Source organism: Antennarius striatus, chromosome 1 (genome assembly GCF_040054535.1).
Source record: "Antennarius striatus isolate MH-2024 chromosome 1, ASM4005453v1, whole genome shotgun sequence".
NCBI classification, from domain to species: Eukaryota; Metazoa; Chordata; class Actinopteri; order Lophiiformes; family Antennariidae; genus Antennarius; species Antennarius striatus.
Genome location: NC_090776.1, coordinates 3,172,956 through 3,192,785, shown reverse-complemented (window position 1 = coordinate 3,192,785; position 19,830 = coordinate 3,172,956). Strand labels below are relative to the sequence as shown.

At 43.2% G+C, this 19,830-nt stretch overlaps 2 protein-coding genes across 2 annotated transcripts; one reads left to right on the top strand and one right to left on the bottom strand.

The window, feature by feature from the left end:
• The first annotated feature begins 1,152 nt into the window (after window positions 1-1,152).
• fgf19 (fibroblast growth factor 19) lies at window positions 1,153-7,997 on the top strand. Its single transcript, XM_068319146.1, has 3 exons — window positions 1,153-1,571; window positions 1,678-1,781; window positions 6,773-7,997. The coding sequence occupies exons 1-3, from the start codon at window positions 1,361-1,363 to the stop codon at window positions 7,082-7,084; spliced, it is 627 nt and encodes a 208-aa protein (XP_068175247.1). The 5' UTR covers window positions 1,153-1,360; the 3' UTR covers window positions 7,085-7,997.
• Window positions 7,998-8,687: 690 nt separating this feature from the next.
• zgc:153993 (uncharacterized protein LOC767645 homolog) lies at window positions 8,688-17,902 on the bottom strand. Its single transcript, XM_068321154.1, has 6 exons — window positions 17,697-17,902; window positions 14,516-14,564; window positions 12,793-12,954; window positions 12,165-12,297; window positions 11,814-11,918; window positions 8,688-11,733 (listed from the first exon to the last, which is right to left on the bottom strand). Exons 1-6 carry the CDS (start codon window positions 17,761-17,763, stop codon window positions 11,635-11,637), a joined length of 615 nt encoding a protein of 204 aa, XP_068177255.1. The 5' UTR covers window positions 17,764-17,902; the 3' UTR covers window positions 8,688-11,634.
• Window positions 17,903-19,830: the final 1,928 nt, after the last annotated feature.

Sequence of the window (19,830 nt, the reverse complement as noted above, 5' to 3'; positions counted from 1 at the left end):
CAGATGAGGTGGCTCGGGCATCTGGTCAGGATGCCTCCTGGACGCCTCCCTGGTGAGGTGTTCCGGGCACGTCCTACCGGGAGGAGGCCCCGGGGACGACCCAGGACGCACTGGAGAGACTATGTCTCCTGGCTGGCCTCGGAACACCTTGGGATTCTCCCGGAGGAGCTGGACGAAGTGGCTAGGGAGAGGGAAGTCTGGGCTTCCCTGCTTAAGCTGCTGCCCCCGCGACCCGACCCCGGATAAGCGGAAGAGAATGGATGGATGGATGGATGGATGGATGGATGGATGGATGGATGGATGGATGGATGGATGGATGGATGGATGAATTACTCGGTCAAGGCCATATGAGGGACCCTGAATCCCACGCTGAAAACCACTGGTAAAGAAGCAATAATGAGGTCTCTATCTCTGTCTGTCTCTGTCTACAGTAGATCTCTATGTTTCTGTCTGTCTCTATCTCTGTTTAGATCTCTATCTCTATCTGTCTGTCTCTGTCTGTCTGTCTGTCTGTCTGTCTCTATCTCTGTCTCTGTCTGCCTCTATCCCTGTCTCTGTTTCCGTCTCTCTCTGTCTCTATCTAGATCTATCAATCAATCAATCAATCAATCAATCAATCAACATTTATTTGTATAGCACTTAATCACATCAGCAGACATTTCGAAGCGCTTTAACAGACAGAGAAACCCAACAGAACCCTCCTTTTGTGTAATAATTGTTTTTTGACTTTTGTACTTGTTTGTTTTTAACTCCTTGTTAACATGTGCGTTTTAACACTGGGCACTTTGAAAGGTGCAGGGGAAATGGAAAGAAGAGCCTCTGTTTTTTATTTTGACAAATGTTAGATGTTTTATTTGTTCAGGAAACACACAGTATTGTTGAAAATCCTACTATTATTTGTTTCTGAGATGTGAATTTCTCTTTGCGTGAATCTCTTTTGTCTTTTTTGTCAGTGCGACTACTGACTACTGACTGCTTTTTCTGACTAAAAGTGCTTTTAAAAATCAAAATCTTCTCTGCCTCCATCTCTGTCTCTTGTCTCTGTCTCTATCTGTCTTTTTCTCTGTCTCTATTGCTATCTCTGTTTCTTTCTCTGTCACTATCTCTATATCTATCTCTGTCCCCACATCTATAACTATCTCTATCTTGCTGCAGGCTTTGCATCTGGCCCACAGAGAACTAACATTCAGTTGGATGTCATGCAGGGGTGTGTTTTGATTTGCTTCTGGGAACTGGTTTTAGGGAAGCGGGTTATCAGCTGCTGATAAGGGCCACCTTTAAAAGGCGGGTCGGGATGAGACGTCCTCACTGCACATAGCCAACTGGAAGAGTCCACAACAGAGCTTACCTTCCACCAACCATGCTGTTGCTGTTAGTTACTGTAACCGTTGCCGTTCTGTTTCTGTCCGTTCGAACTGACTGCATGCCCCTGTTGGACCAGAAGCCCCTCGCCGCACATGGCTGGGGGCAGGTGGTCCGACTGCGGCACCTGTATGCTGCCAGGACAGGACTGCACCTGCTCATCAGTGGCGACGGACAGGTCCACGGCTCTGCAGACCAGACTCTGTACAGTAAGTCCAGCGTTTCGGACCGGGGCTGGGAAGACCATAACCTTGAAGCCCACTGATGACCAGAGACAGGGGGGACATTTGATTTTGACTGACGTGTGACCCGCAGGCCTGCTGGAGATCCGTCCTGTGGATCCAGGCTGTGTTGTCATTCGCGGAGCAGCGACAGCACGTTTTCTGTGCATGGAAAGAGACGGCAGACTGTACTCATCGGTAAGGACACGATGACGCCCTGTAGCCTGGTAGTCACATGTAAATTCACACGGTCAAAGCCATCAAGTTAATACTAACTATATCAGCTAACAGGTAAATACTTGTTGATTGAATTTATATTTCATTAAGGCAGCTATACTTGAATGTAACATCATACAACTAAAAATCGTATTACTAATTCAGGTATAATTAAATGTTTTAATATAATAGCTTGACTAAGCATGTGATTATTAACTGGAAGTAACACACATGTTTCATGAAAATTATTAATGTACATAAATAGAAATAAAACAAAAAGATTAGATGAATAAAACTTGAAAATAAAGCAGGATCACTCCAACAGAACACAGATTTTTATATGAAGCAAATAACCGTGTGTGTGTGTGTGTGTGTGTGTGTATTTGTAAAGCGCTTAATCACATTAACAGACATTATATATACGTATATATACCATCTTAATTAGTTAATAACTTTTAAATATAGTGACTCTATTTTTAAGAAATGAAATTATACACACACACACACACACATACAGTATATATACTGTGTGTGTGTGTATATATATATATATTGTATATATATTAATAATATGTACATAATTAATAAAGAAATAATATATATACGGTATATATATATTTTTTGTATTTCTTTTTTTTATATATATATATATTAATCTGATCCCCAAAGGGAAATTAAGAGCACACTCTAGTTGGTGAATACTTCAAACGCATGCGTACATGTTAGTTTGTATAGGCCTCTGTAGCACACGCACACATAGGGGGGGCCTGTAGGCATGCAGGGAGAGGTAGAGTGGCAGTCAGCCCCCTTAAAGGGAGACAGCACCTTGCTCAAGGGTGCCTCGGCAGTGCTCCGGAGGTGAGCTGACACCTCCTACTGTCAGCTCACACTCCGGGTGTGTTTTTTTGGGCAGGAGCGGGAATTGAACCGCTGATCTTAGAAACATTGGATGACCCGGTCTACCAGTGAGCCACTACCGCCCCCCGAAAAAAATAAAAATAAAATAAAATATATATATATATATATATATACATATACATATCTATACATCCCTCCGGTAGGACCGTCTCTGGTAGGACTTCCTCTGGTGAGGTGGCGGTGTACTGCCACACCAGCCCTGCGACCATCTGTTCTCAGTTAGCGTTGACCAGTTCTTTTAGCTGCCCCCCTTCTGCTGGCGGATCGGACCACCGACCTGCAGCCAGCGCTAGTCTCCGCTGCTGCTGAGCCTGAATCTGACTTTAAATTCGTTTGACGGTTGATGTTGAACGTTTTTTTACTGAACAAAGTATTTTAGACAAACTGAAAAACTTGAAAGATTGAAACAGCTCCTTTCTAGTGGTTTGATTCTGGGTAGTGTCGTGTTGTTAACTCTGGGTTAACTCTGGTTTGTGTGTCGTGTTGTTAACTCTGGGTCAACTCTGGTTTGTGTGTCATGTTATTAACGGAGGGTTAACTCTGGGTTCTCTTACATACATTCCTTTTGCGTGTCACTGAATGTGGGATAATTTGTCAGTTGAGTGAACCTGGTCATTCCTTCAGACAGCTGGGGTCCAGTCTGGCCCTGACGTTCTAACACAAAGATGTCAAAGTGATTCCATGAATGTTTTTTGTAACTCATCTGTTGCTAGTTGAAAACCTCCTGACTAGGCGTCTGGACTGTAATTAGTATGTTATGATTTTATCAGTAAATTGCATCTGATGAACGCTTCAGGAGCACCGTTCAGTCTCGGTTTCTGCTGGTTCTGGCTCTGACCCCCCCCTCTGGGTCTACTGGGTCAGTCACACCTCTTGACGTGACATCTAGTCTGTTTGGTCTGGACGGCTGCTCCAGAGATCCTGTTGGCAGGTTAGTCTACTATAGATAACAGGAACTAGGTGGACAAAAGTCAAAGTTAAACCCTTTTTATCATCACGCTGGCCAGGGACATGAAGCAGCAACAGCACACCAAGACAAAAATGACCCATGTTGTTTGGACACTGAACCGAGTCAAGTGTCCTCGGCTCAGCAGGAGAGGCTGCTTGGACGACCACTGAAGGTCGGAATTAATTTCCCCGTGAGGATTCAACCTTCCTTCGCTTGACATCCGCAGCGCTTTTATCTCCTCCTTCTCTTCTCTTCTTCTTGACCGACGTTCAGCTGAATCCAAGCTCTGTTCATCGACTTCACGTCGACGGACTAAACTCTCAGCGTGGAGCAACCAGACATCTTCTGCAAAGAGACTAACCCGTGTCAACACGCTGCAGCAAATCACCCCTAACGTTATCTCACCTCATCTTCCTAAAGATTAGGACAACACCACAGATTGGAACGTTCCTTTTTTTTTTCTTACTAAAATAAAAATAAATCAATCGTTTGCAGAGATGACCAAGGTCTCATCTGTTATTAATCAGCTTCCCCTTTCAGAAAAAACATTGCATGCTAGTCAGGCATTCATTCAAGCAGCAGGTTCACCAACCTTTGTCCGGTGCGGCAGGTCGGTCGGTCGGTAGTAGTGTTTGCAAAGCGAACTAAAAAGCTGAATGGAGTGAGTCAGGAGCAACAACAACCTTGGCCTCTGACTGCCTCTCTTTGGTGAGCGCAAACAGTCCTCTAAGAAATGCAACACCATTTACGTATGTCTCATGACAAAAGGGTCCAAAACCCATGTCCTCCTGGTTAGAAAGGCAGCTCTTCTTGTGCATTTATGTCCTTCTAATCTATGTACAATAACAGCAGCCAGGACGTCAACTTGTGCAACTTCAACTACTCCCATGAAAACAGTAAAATATAATAATAACAACAATAATAATAATAATAATAATAATCAAAAAAATAAAAATTTAAAATAAAATAAAAATAATATTATTAATAATAATAATAATAATAAATGCATTAATCTTAATTAATTAGAATTATATTAACCATTTAAAGCCTGTACTATTAAACAATTGCCAGAAAAATCGCATTTTTGGAAAAATGAGGTCTTAATGTAACCTTCTTCTGAATTTCTAAAAAGAAAATACATGTATATAAATTTGTATATATGAATATTCATTTGTGTAATTTTTGCAAAATTTTTGTCACATGCAAAATACAGATGCATTTATCTGATTGTATATGTGAAGTTTCTCTGGAAAAAAGTATCCAACTTGTGATGTCCTGAAAAAGTCCTGGAAGTCCTCAAAAACCTGAAAGGCCGAGTGAATTAAATATGATAGATTTGGCTTTAAAGGGTTAATATAAATAATATAGATACGAGAGAAGACAGTAAGATAGTTATGCTATAATAACTAATGCTAAAGTAATACTGTGTTGATTTGACCGTTCGATTTTTGTAGTGCAGCTCATGTAGATAAGATCAGCAAAGTAAGCAAGCTGGATGTTTACCACCCACCAGGAACCATATGCTAAACGTTACCAACATTAGCTGACAGCAGCTACATGTCTCCATGACGACGTCCACGGGTTTATTCTGGATTAAATCCCAAAAAGAAATCTCATATATAATGTTAAACTACAGGTAAACCTCAGTTTACATCATTAACCGCTTTAATTTTTATTAGTATTATTGGTATAATTGTTATTCTTATTATTACTATTAGTATTATCAGTAATACTTTTGTGATTATTATTTTTAATATATTTAGTATTATTTTATGAATATTATTAGTATTATTTTTATGGCTAGTATTAGTATTACTGTTGTGATCATTAGTATCATTAGTATTTTTCAGAATATTATTAGTATTATTTGTATTTTATGATTATTATTAGTATTAGCGTTAGTTTTATGATCATTATTAGAAGTATCAGTATTATTAGTATTGTTTTTATCATTATTAGTATCATTAATATTATTGTTATAGTATTATTAGTTTTACTGTTATGATTATTAGTATTTTATGAATATTATTGGTATCATTAGTATTATTTTTATCGTTATAAGTATTATTTTTATGATTATTATAAATATTACTGTTATGATTATTAGCTTTATTAGTATATTTATGAATACACTAATAAAATAAATATTTTATTATAATTGGTAGTATTAGCATTAGTTTTATGATTATTACTCTTAGTATTGTTATTATTAGTGTTATTTAATGATTATAATACATTTTTTTAGTAATATTTTTATGATTATTGTTAGTATTATTAGTACTATTTTATTATTAGTAGTAGTAGTATATTTAGAGTTATAATCATTATTAGTCATGTTAGTATTTTTATAGATATAAGTAGCATTATTAGTGTTTTTTATCATTAGTAGTAGTATTAGTTTCAGTAGTATTGTTTTATGATTATATTTAGTATTAGTATAATTAGCAATTGTTGTGATTATTTAGTATTAATATTATTTTTATGATTATTGTTCATATTACTGTTGTGATTCTTATTAAGTATTATTAGTATTTTATGAATATTATTAGTATTAGCATTATTTTTATGATTATTAGTAGTAGTACTATCATTAGTACTAATTTATCATAGTACTAATGATAGTATTACTGGTAGTGTTCATGATTATTAGTACTGTTTTTATGATTATTTTTATTATTATTGTTACTGTTATTATTAGTGTTAGTATTGTTGGTATTATTTTTATGACTTCTATTAGTAGAATTATTATTAGTTTCCCTGTTATGATTACTAGTATTTTTATGAATATTATTAGTATTATTAGTATCATTTTTCATGATTATTATTATTAGTATTGGTGTTCTAAATATTATTTTTATGATTGTATTAGTATTATTATTACTATTATTATTATTATTAGTAGTAGTAGTAGTAGTAGTAGTAGTAGTAGTAGTAGTAATAGTAGTAGTAGTAGTAGTAGTAGTAGTAGTAGTAGTAGTAATAGTAGTAGTAGTATTGTTATGATTATTATTAGTATTAGTATTATTGTTATTACTATTACTGCCATGTCTGACTCCGGTTGAACGCCGTCCTACTCAACTGATGAGTTGTGCCCTTCTCGCTCCAGCCCACCTACAGCAGGGACGACTGCACCTTCAGGGAGCAGATCCTGCCTGACGGCTACAACATCTACGTGTCCAACAGGTACGGAGCACCGCTCAGCCTGGGGAACCACCGCCAGAGGCTGCAGGGTCGAGACCGAGGCGTCCCGGCTCTGGCCCAGTTCCTCCCGAGGATCAGCATACTAGACATGTCCCCGTTCAGTAGGCTGGACACCGATGACCCGCCGGAACAAACCACCCCTCAGATGGAGGACGCCATGGAGACGTTTGGACAGCTGTCTCAGATCATCCACAGTCCCAGCTTCAACAAGAGATGAGACCGCCGTCCACCACATGTCCTGGGTGTCTTCCTGTATCAGACTGACGGTCCAGGTGATGAAGACACCAGAATCATATGTTCTAAACCCACACCCAGACAGGGGGGTTCCACGTTCTGGTCAGCTGAGATGCAGGGGAGTCGGCGGCACCAGGAAGCTGGAATAAGACGAGGACGTATGTCACTTTGTCTTTTCTGAACTGTGCAGCCGCGTGTTTGCCGTTAAATAAAAAACTACAGTTCCCAGAATCCCTGGCGTCCCGCCTCAGGACTAGGAAGAGGAGCAGGACTTGCTGCGCAGCACCAGGGTTCAGGAGGCTGCTAAAAAGACCCGCTGCCGGGTCAAAGGTCAAACACAGGACTACTGCTGTTAAGTGTAGATGTATTATTTATTCAGATATTTAAATGTCCAGCAGTTCCGAAGTATATTATAATTAATGCACATATGTACTTTACTGTTTGTCTGATGGCGCACGAGGAGCAGCTGTTTTTTTCACGGTTAGCATGTTGCTGGAATAAAGTTTTTGAGGGTGGTTCTGATTTTTAAACAGAAATGTATGATTTAAATTGACTATTATTAATGTCTACAATCTGTAAGATGACTTTAATGTTCACTCTGCTACATCTTTCCATTATGGTCAGTTGTTATAGTGATTTGTCCAGGATGCACCCCACCACCTACGCCAGCACGCCCATGTCCCAGTACAGGATAGGGGTTCATAGAGAATGGAGGGATTTTACCATAAGGTGCATAACTCCTGACTCTCTTTTTCATACTTCATAAACTCTGAAACACCACAGAAAAGTCAGTTTAAAATTCACAAATATGTGATTAATGGAGAAACAAGTAAAACAGTGTTGGATCACTTTAGATCACTATTATAATGTAATGTGGGGACAATAAATACATCTTTACATGCATTTGTGTTGTTTGCACTGATTCTTTGGTTTTCTCCTGTAAATGAGGTCAGATCCATCACCGGGTGACGTTAGCAGCATCAGGCTTGTGTAGAACTAGAAAAATAACCAACACAGGAATCTGGTCTGATTTCAAAGAGCTGCTACGGGGTTAACCTTTAACCTCACCGGTGAAGGTAAAGATTAACCCATTGGTACCCACCATTTGGCGTCTGGATGCTAACAGTGATTATCTCTTCCTGGACCCCACGGTGACGTCTCAGAGGACTAGCGGCAGTTAGCGGTTGTCCTGTCTCACTTCAGTCTGAAAAACTGCAAAGGCTTAAAAGAGATAAAATATAATGTTTAACAAGACAAAAAAAAATATTCTATGATCTGATACCCTCAGATTCACCTGGTGGAGCGCTGCACTGAGCTAACTACCTCTACCCTACCCTAACTGTGTGGATAAAGCTAGCTGGATGCAGGAAACAGCTTGTAAAACACACTAGGTAATAAATTATATCGAGAAAGACACAGAAGAACTATAGTTGAGTGATTATGTTGACAGACCTTCATCAGTATTATATTCGGTGTATTGTGTACTCAATGTACTTGAAGTACTACTCGGCGTTTCCACATCATACATCTAAAGAAACGACTGACACAAAACATTCACACGGTGAACAATAAGTAGTAACACGCATTTTTAATTCAGTCACAGAAATGGTGTACAATCTTTTCTTTTTTAACAATATAATCATTAAAAAACACACAAACACCTCAGAACAGCAGATAAATAGTGTGACATCCCTTTCAAAGTGCGAGATCTAGCTGGTAGCAAAAATACTAGTGACTGAAAGCCTCCATGAAGTCACCTGGAATAAAAAGACAAGCCCAACGCCCTAAGTCATGTCTCCAGCGGTGGATCGATGGCTCAACGTGACGGGTCGGTTCAAGGTCGGGTAATGGGTCGGTTTAAAGTCGGGTAACGGGTCGGTTTAAGGGTCAGTTTACGATCGGGTAGCAGGTTGGTTTAAGGTCGGGTACGTTGAGGTTCAGGTCTAACACGATGAGGAACGCTGCTGACGTCACTCCTCTCTAGAACATTTGATCTCACAACGGAATGCAGAGAATGAAATCTCTACTTCCTCTTTCAGTTTGAAGAAGAGTATGAAGATTGGAGTAGAAAGCGTAGTCATACAACATGGGGTCGCTGCCCCAACATCAGGGACTCGTTCACAGACAGCATACATCAGACTATTAACCTTGCCGTTACTGACAGATAACTATTTTGATCAACAGGCGATTTGGCTGTGAGCAAGAGGCTAGCAGAACGATTGGCCTATGTACAGTACAGAGGTGGCTACTAGCTAAGCTAACCTGGTAAACACTAAGTCTTTGGAGCTGGACCTGATGGTTGCAACACTCCTAACCACCAAAGGGTTTGGATCTTAAATCATACTTGGTGCGCTCTGACAACTTTATCATCTTCAAACGATGGACACAGAAATCTGGTTCAATCATTTAAACAAAATTCTAAAAGCTTAAAAAATTTGTGCGGTTTTTTTCCTTGAAAAAAAATCAGAAAAGATAGAACACTTTATGTGAAGGTCAGACTACCCGTCTGGGCCATCGGGTCACGACTCTGAGGTGAAGCCGTCCAGAAACCATTGTCTGGTCAATCTGACACGTCTGACCCTGAGTTTTGATGACTCAGCACATATTTCATGTTGTAACGGTACCAACTATATGATAATAACTCGATATGGGCCCGTCACATCTACACTGAGGAGATCCCAGCCCACCAGAGTCCCCCAAAACACTCACAGAACTTTGCACAAAATGTAGTGATGTGTAAGTCTGAAGTCTGAAGAGACACAACACAGGGATAGTCATAAAGTAGAACCGCGAGATATGTGCGATTAGAGATATGAGATTAGAGATACAAGCAATTAGAGATGCAAGCAATTAGAGATACGAGCAATTGGAGATTCGAGCTATTAGAGATACGAGCAATTAGAAATACAAGTGATTAGAGATCCGAGCGATTAGAGATACAAGAGATGAGAGATTCTAGCAATGAGATACGAACGATTAGATACAAGCGAGTAGAGATACAAGCGATGAGAGATTCTAGCAATGAGATCCGAGCGATTAGAGATACGCGCAATGAGAGATACAAGTAAAACAGAAACGAGTGATGACAGATACAAGCGATGAGATACGAGCGACGATACGAGCGTCACTCCGTCCATATTTGTGTTCGACATACGAGCAAAAATCTGAGATACGAGTCGTGCTTCAGGACACCACCGCTAGTTGGCAAATGGATACAACATCAGCTGAGACCGGATCTCATTCTTTCACATGATGGATTAAACTCGTATCTCCAGGTTCTACTGTAGGTTGCACTGTATTACTAAAACATGTTTAGAACAGTCACACACACGTTCGTGTTTCTGCACCACTGGCACAGAAACACGAACATCTTGCTAATTATTTCATTTTTTAATAAATTTTTGATCGTTTCTCTTTTTGACTCGCTCCTGGACCAAACAGGTACCGGAAAAAAATTTCACAGCTCATTTTTGTTCCCTGTGGGGAAACCAGCTGGAACGGAAGCTAGATGACATGCGAACGTTTTTCTTGTAGTTTGTGTGATAAACTGATGCGTTCCAGCTCTCACCTATGGCTCCTCCTCCAGGTGACGGGATAATCCTAATCTGTCGTCGAACACCATTCAGACCAAAGATCTGGGACAAGACAGGATGGAGTGGTGGGAACTGTTCTAGGTGGAACTATGATGCCTGATTCTGCATCATTGGTTCTGTGCTCATATCCCGTGGTGTTGGTTTGACAGGGTATCACTGCCCTCTGCTGCTTGGTTCCTGTCAGGTTTTTCGAACCGCTGTCGAACCGACACATTGCAAGTAAACCTGTGTTGTCGTAAATCTTTGGTCTGAACGCTGTGTATGTGAATTGTTTTAACATATAAAATGTGAGTGGTGTTTTACATAAGCCTCCACATCCCTCCACTTTCATGAAACCAGGGAAACAAAAAGGTGCAGCTAAATAAAGAACCCAACGCGACAAGAAGGATGAACATCCTAAACCTGACAGGAAGTAGTTCCTTAGGATGTCCTGAGGTTGATGTAAACGTTCTCTCAGCAGGATATGTTCTCCGTTATGTTCCTGAAATCACTCCACAACCAACGTTAGAACCAACAACCATCAAATCAAAGCTATCGGAGGGAAATTATCAGCACACGCTAAAACAGCAGCGACAGTTCAGCTCATGAATTCAATAAACTTTGATTGTCTTCACAACATCGAGCTTCTTCCTGACATAGAACTAATCCAAACTTTATGAGTTGGGTTGGACCTGAACCAGAGTGGATGTAGACCTGAGACCTGGTTCAGGCGCGGTGGACTCATGGTTGGACCTGAACCAGAGTGGATGTGGACCTGAGACCTGGTTCAGGTGTGGTGGACTCATGGAGGACGAGCTGACTGTAGAGGATGAGGAATGTTCCCAGCAGAAGAGGCTGTAAAAGCATTTTTTTAGAGACTTGTGAGGACAGGAGTCACTTCCCTGCACTTGAACCCCATTGGTTAACAAGATGATGGTGGTTGATGGTTGGAGGTCTGGGATCAGCGTGTCCTCCTGTAGTAAACAAACGTGGCCACCACAAGCACTGACACGGCCACAGCCACCGTCCTCCACCGTGAGAAGCCCCTGATCACCCCTTCCTGGAAAACCAGGAAGAAGAGCTCAGTTCCTGTTGGGTTCGCATAACAGATACCCGAAGGGTTGAGGGATCTCGACTCACCCAGCCGCCCTGCTGGACCAACCAGGGGTACAGCATCTCTCGGATGACCTGGAGAACCCAGCCGATGATGGTCCTGATGTTCTCCAGATGGTTGGTGGTCAGAGCCTGAAAGGTAGACCAGGTTATGTCCACACCTGACTGGAGGAAGCTCAGGTTCTCACATGATGGGCGACTAAATGTCCACTTCACAAATCACAGCACAGCATTAATCCTGTCTCTAACCCCCCCCCCCCCCCCCATCTCATGACAACAGTTTTGATTGGTCTCCAGGCACAGGATGGAGAACAGATAGCAGGCTGAACTTATCGGGTTGTAGGCCTATTGGGGGGCCGGTCTGGGCCTGGACCCTACCCTGTAGATGAGTCTGTAGGCCAGATGGAAGAGGGCAACCACCCGTCCCCAGTTGATGCCATCATCAAAGATGTTCCTCACCACCTTCATGAAGATGTCCTTAGCACAGTTAGCCTGGACCTGGTTGATGAGCCTGGTAGGACAAACAGGAGACATCCTACTGTCAGCGTTTAGAGGTCGACTCGTCACTGTGGGAGGACGGTTATGGGTTTGAGTCCCTGAACCACAAGCTTTATCAGCGGCTGCAGACGGGATAACAGCTTCTGTCTGGAGATGGATGGAAATTGAACCACAACACAAGATGCTTCAACATTATCATATGCTGGAACATCTGTCCATCATCCATCCATCACCCGTCCATCAAGTCCTACAGGTGCTGAATGGTCCATAAGGACAGGCCCCATACCCATAAGCCTGTGCGTTGACTCTGACCTGAGGTGAACCTGTAGACAGAGATCTTCTCTACGTTTCAGACTCTCCACCGACAGCGGACGACTTGGACTCGGTGATTTACAGTTTACTATGACAAGAGGACAACTTTTTTCTTCCTATTTGTTTTCCCTACTGGTTGTCGTGGTGCTCGTTAGCGTGTGTCGGTGTTAGCCATTCAGCTAACGTGGCATCTTACCGCTGGAGTTCAGCGTTCCGGTTCAATTCGTCTGCGATCTTCACGAGTTGTGAGACCACCTCTTTGATGTGTGGGTCCTGCTGCTCGTTTGGAGTTCCTCCGAGATCCTCAGACGAGATGTGACAAGTGGGCTCCTCCGTGTTAATGCGTTCAATCACGTATCTGGAACACACCCAGAGAATGACATCATCAGGTAGGGCTAAACCTAACAGGAAGTGCTCTCTAGAGATCTGGATCAACAGCAGCTGCTGCTGAGGAAAGACCTCCAAAACACAAGAAGAACGTCTAATGAGCAGTGACGCGTCACAACGTCTTTAATCGACCACATGACACTGTGGAGGCCAGCAGGTCATCATGTGGCTGGGTCAGAGGGTCAACCTTATACCAGGGTTTGATTGGTGTCAGCTCATTATACATCAACACCAATGGTAAACCTCAACCTACGTTGTTCTCGATTATACAGGAAAAAGAAATACACAGAAAAATAAAAATACAGTTTACCTCATTTTACCCCACAAATACTGGAATCACAGAATCACTGGTAAAAACACATAATATCATGTTACTGTACAATAAATCAGAATAAAACACAATATTATTAACCCGTAGCAACCACCGTGACCCACAATGAAGGAGAAGACGGAGACGTTTTTCTGTACTATATTAAAAATTTAATTCAATCTTTTGTCAGTTTAATATAGATTCATATTAACCACATATTATTAAAATACATTAATAAAGTTCAGTAAAGAACTCGGATGGCTTTCTACAGTTTAGTCTGGAGACGAGTTATAATTCAACTTGCGTCACGTCTCCAGGAACTAGAGTAACCGGTCATGTGAATAAGTTATTAATGTCCTCGTTTATTATCCGCCGTGTTTTAATGGTTAAGATTCTTTCTGGTTCTGTGATCTGTATTTTAAATTTGAGAACTCTTTTTTTGTTACCTGTTCTACAGGTGTCACGGTTCTCTCTGCAGTAAACACAAACACCCAAACAAGGCGTGTTTAAGTAGGTGGATCCAGGACGGAGAGAGAACCAGCCCAGTGAGCTGCAACTACATTACCAGGGAATGTCCCCCAGGGGCCCACACCCGCTGAGGTCACCAGACTACACTGCTGGGGCCTTCCCTGTTCAGGCCTAGTTCAGATGTGTTATCACAGGGCGGGGCTGTCGGGGGAGAGGGGGAAAGTATTTATGCAGATGATGCCGCAATATTTACATCTAAAGCCCCACGGTGGGTCCTGCTCTGACTGGAGACCCCTGTCCCGACCCGTCCATTTAGGAGCCGGTACCGGAAGACAGAACTGACTGGTTCTCATTTATAGTCTCGTTCAGGGACTGGAGCGAAGACGCCTGGCAGTTGTCCCAAAAGAGGGAGGAGCTGCATTCCATCAATCTGACTGGTTGTTCTGACAGGTTGGACCAAAGCAGAACCGACGTCGTACTGCTGGTACCGGCTCCACTCGGCTGACAGCGAGTACCTGATACTGCTTTTTAGTACCTGCTTCACTGCAGTTGCAGGCAAGCTAGCAGGTACGAGGTGGTCTTGTGACACAATGCAGACCACTGATTGGTCAATGACATCATTGAGAGTAATACTATCATTTAGATTGACTTATTTGTTCGTTCACAGGTGAGAGAGGTTTGATCTAACCCATTCAAGCACATCCTACCCTCGTTAGCATTAGCATGATAATCAAAGCGCTCTGGTGACACTCACCCTCTGAGAACCACAGCGCCCGTCTCCAGGATGTGATCATCGATGACATCTGGTGCAAAGAGACAGTGGATTAGAGCCAACAACTACTGTTAAGGCTGTAGGTTCTGAGTATTAAAGAGGCACAAATAATGATAATGGTAATCATCAATGCTATCCACAAAGGGTCAAAGGTCATAGAGATCAATGTGTGTGATGTAAATATGACATGGAGAGAGTGTCCATGAGGACAAAAACAACGCGTCATTGGGTCACACCTGGTTGGTTACGGGTGGACTTGTTTGTCAGAGCAGGACTACAGTACCAGTGTTACCTGTAGCTGTGTTACCTGTAGCTGTGTTACCTGTAGCTGTGTTACCTGTAGCTGTGTTACCTCTAGTTGTGTTACCTGTAGCTGTGTTACCTGTAGCTGTGTTACCTCTAGTTGTGTTACCTGTAGCTGTGTTACCTGTAGCGGTGTTACCTCTAGTTGTGTTACCTCTAGTTGTGTTACCTGTAGCTGTGTCACCTGTAGCTGTGTTACCTGTAGCTGTGTTACCTGTAGCTGTCACTTCTAGTTGTGTTACCCTTAGCTGTGTTACCCGTAGCTGTGTTACCCTTAGCGGTGTTACCCGTAGCTGTGTTATCCGTAGCTGTGTTACCTGTAGCTGTGTTACCTGTAGCTGTGTTACCCTTAGCGGTGTTACCCGTAGCTGTGTTACCCGTAGCTGTGTTACCCGTAGCTGTGTTACCCTTAGCGGTGTTACCCGTAGCTGTGTTATCCGTAGCTGTGTTACCTGTAGCTGTGTTACCTGTAGCTGTGTTACCTGTAGCTGTGTTACCTGTAGCTGTGTTAGCTGTAGCTATGTTACCTGTAGCTGTGTTACCTCTAGTTGTGTTACCTGTAGCTGTGTTACCTGTAGCTGTGTTACCTGTAGCTGTGTTACCTGTAGCTGTGTTACCTGTAGCGGTGTTACCTCTATTTGTGTTACCTCTAGTTGTGTTACCTGTAGATGTGTTACCTGTAGCTGTGTTACCTGTAGCAGTGTTACCTGTAGCAGTGTTACCTCTAGTTGTGTTACCTTTAGCTGTGTTACCTGTAGCTGTGTTACCTCTAGTTGTGTTACCTGTAGCTGTGTTACCTGTAGCTGTGTTACCTGTAGCTGTGTTACCTCTAGTTGTGTTACCTGTAGCTGTGTTAGCTGTAGCTGTGTTACCTGTAGCTGTGTTACCCGTAGCTGTGTTACCCGTAGCTGTGTTACCTGTAGCTGTGTTACCTGTAGCTGTGTTAACCGTAGCTGTGTTACCTGTAGCTGTGTTACCTGTAGCTGTGTTACCTGCAGCTGTGCTACCTGTAGCTGTGTTACCCGTAGCTGTGTTACCCGTAGCTGTGTTACCGGTAGCTGTGTTACCTGTAGCTGTGTTACCCGTAGCTGTGTTACCCGTTGCTGTGTTACCCGTAGCTGTGTTACCTGTAGCAGTGTTACCTCTAGTTGTGTTACCTTTAGCTGTGTTAACCGTAGCTGTGTTACCTGTAGCTGTGTTACCTGTAGCAGTGTTACCTCTAGTTGTGTTACCTTTAGCTGTGTTAACCGTAGCTGTGTTACCTGTAGCTGTGTTACCTCTAGTTGTGTTACCTCTAGCTGTGTTACCTGTATATGTGTTAGCTGTAGCTGTGTTACCTGTAGCTGTGTTACCTGTAGCTGTGTTACCTGTAGCTGTGTTAACCGTAGCTGTGTTACCCGTAGCTGTGTTACCCGTAGCTGTGTTACCCGTAGCTGTGTTACCCGTAGCTGTGTTACCTGCAGCTGTGTTAACCGTAGCTGTGTTACCCGTAGCTGTGTTACCTGTAGCTGTGTTACCCGTAGCTGTGTTACCTGTAGCTGTGTTACCTCTAGCTGTGTTACCTGTATATGTGTTAGCTGTAGCTGTGTTACCTGTAGCTGTGTTACCTGTAGCTGTGTTACCCGTAGCTGTGTTACCCGTAGCTGTGTTACCTGTAGCTGTGTTACCCGTAGCTGTGTTACCCGTAGCTGTGTTACCTTTAGCTGTGTTACCTGTAGCTGTGTTACCTGTAGCTGTGTTACCTGTAGCTGTGTTACCTGTATATGTGTTAGCTGTAGCTGTGTTACCTGTAGCTGTGTTACCCGTAGCTGTGTTACCCGTAGCTGTGTTACCCGTAGCTGTGTTACCCGTAGCTGTGTTACCCGTAGCTGTGTTACCCGTAGCTGTGTTACCCGTAGCTGTGTTACCCGTAGCTGTGTTACCCGTAGCTGTGTTACCTGTAGCTGTGTTACCTGTAGCTGTGTTACCTGTAGCTGTGTTACCTGTAGCTGTGTTACCTGTAGCTGTGTTACTTTTAGCTGTGTTACCTGTAGCTGTGTTACCTGTAGCTGTGTTACCTGTAGCTGTGTTACCTGTAGCTGTGTTACCTGTAGCTGTGTTACCTTTAGCTGTGTTACCTGTAGCTGTGTTACCTGTAGCTGTGTTACCTGTAGCTGTGTTACCTGTAGCTGTGTTACCTGTACCACCACCTGTCCGACTCTCCAGCGTTACGTTTGAATCCGGCCCCCAACCACCCAGGTGTTTTAAGGTCACCTTTTTAGTCACGTGATCATCGCTCTCATTCTAAACGTCATAAAAACAGTACCGCAGCTGTGCGTGGTGACGTCACACACCCGTGCATTTCCACTCTACCGTCAGCTCGTCTTATCACCGTGTTTTTTCACGCACCTCCGTGACGTCACCGGGAAGAGCGCACCTCCGACCATTTTCTTTGGTCATGACGTCACCGTTCGTCACTCACAACAAATGAACGTCTGGAGCGGCCGTCCGGAGGCGGAAGGCTCGACCCGCAGAAACACGTTCACCGAACCGTGAGGAGCCACGACGGGCCGGGACGGGGTCACACCCCGGCCGGTCCACCCGACCGGCTCCACATACCGACACCTGGACGGGCCGAGGCTCGGCTCCCAGTTCCCCAGTTCCCCAGTTCTGTGGTGTTTACGGCGGGACTAACATGTTAGAACCCGTCTAAAGTTACACTCTAGAACGACTAGTTGGTGTGGCCCGGGGGGGGGGAACCTGCCCGACCCGCACCGGCCGGTCCACCGACTCGGCAGCCGGAAGTCTGGTGGAGCGGAGGTTTCGCTGAAGTTTCGAACAAAGGCCGTCGATCCGGTGCCGGAGCCGGGGCTCCACGTACCTTCTCCGCCCGCTGCGCCCTCAGGCTCCGGGTCCGGGCTCCGGTCGTCGTCCCGGCGGTCCGCCATGGTGTCAGCCTCTGTCGGTGAAGCACCGGTTAGACGAATACCGACAGTCGTCCGGTCGACTTCATCCTGCGGTAACTTCAGAATCCGTACAAGAACAAGGAAGTGAAACGGAATGTGGCCGCAGCGCCGCCCGCTGGGGAGGAAAGGGTGTGACAAGGAGCCTCACCCACCGGAGAGCAGCCTGCTCTAGTGTGGTCTACAATAGTGTACTCTACTCTGGTGTACTCTACACTAGTGTAGTCTACTCTAGTGTAGTCTACAATAGTGTACTCTACTCTGGTGTAGTCTAGTCTGGTGTAGTCTACTCTGGTGTAGTCTACTCTGGTGTACTCTACTCTGGTGTACTCTACTCTGGTGTAGTCTACTCTGGTGTACTCTACTCTGGTGTACTCTACTCTGGTGTACTCTACTCTGGTGTAGTCTACTCTGGTGTACTCTACTCTGGTGTACTCTACTCTGGTGTACTCTACTCTGGTGTAGTCTACTCTGGTGTAGTCTACTCTGGTGTAGTCTACTCTGGTGCAGTCTACACTAGTGAACTCTACTCTGGTGTAGTCTACACTAGTGAACTCTGGTGTAGTCTACTCTAGTGTACTCTACTCTAGTGTACTCTACTCTGGTGTAGTCTACTCTAGTGTACTCTAGTGTAGTCTACACTAGTGTACTCTAATGTAGTCTACACTAGTGTAGTCTACATTAGTGTGCTCTACTCTGGTGTAGTGTACACTAGTGTACTCTACTCTAGTGTACCATACTCTAGTTTAGTCTGTGTACTGTAATCTACACTAGTGTGCTCTACTCTGGTGTAGTGTACACTAGTGTACTCTACTCTAGTGTACTCTACTCTAGTGTAGTCTGTGTACTGTAATCTACTCTATTGTTCTCTACAATACTGAACTGTAGTGTAATCTCCAGTGTACTTGAGTGTAGTCTACTGTGCTCTGGTGTACTCTATTCTATTGTAGTCAACTCTACTGTACTCCACTGTACTCTACTGCACTCTACTCTCACGTACTCTATGTACTGTAATCTACTCTGTAATCTAATCTGTACTCTAGTGTAATCTAGTCCAATGTACTCTAGGGTACTCTACTCAAGTGTAGTCTACTCTAGTGTAGTCTTCTGTACTGCACTCTAGTGTACTGCACTCTAGTGTACTCTACTTTAGTGTACTGTACACTACTCTAGTGTACTCTACTCCAGTGTACTCTAGTGTACTCTGCTCTAGTGAATTTGACCCTACCCAAGTGTACTCTACTGTAGCATACTCTACTCTAGTGCACTGGTCCCCAACCTTTTTTGCACCACGGACTGGTTTTATCTAAGACAATATTTTTAGGGACCAGTCTTCATTTGCTCGATAATCGTTAATGACCCCAGGACAGCTGTAGTCTAATAATGAATCATCCGCAGTAGTTTTATGTGAAATGCACCCATCAACAGACAATAAATAACTTTTTTCATAAATTGATAATCTACATCTCTGTAAACAAAATCATTGTAAGAAATAATTATATTAAAAACTCGATTAAAGTGACTGCACCAATGAGGTTTATTTTGTATAGCCACTTACAATCAGTGCATTCAACGTAGGAGAAATACTGATCATTTCCAATAAAAGAGTAAACAAGTCAATCAAATAATAATAATTACAATGATGATAATTAGCAGATGGGGACTGCTGATCTAGGGGTAACAGGAGACTCTACTCTGGTGTACACTACTCTTGTGTATACTACTCTAGTGTACTGTACTGTGTACTTAAGTGTACTCTACCTCACTCTAGTGTACTCTAGCGTACTCTAGTGTGCTCTAGTGTACCGTACTGTAGTGTACTCTATTCCAGTGTACTGTACTCTACTCTAGTGTACTCTGGTGTACTTTACTCTAGTGTACCATACTATAGCGCATACTCTTTCTCTCTCCATAGAGCAGGGGTCACCAAATGGGGGACCGCGATCTGGATCCGGACCGCGTGATGGTTCTGTTCTGTTCTGACCACTCCATGATAAATTCACGAGAGTAGATTTTCTTGGCGCATTTTTACTTGCAGTTTGTGGCTACAGA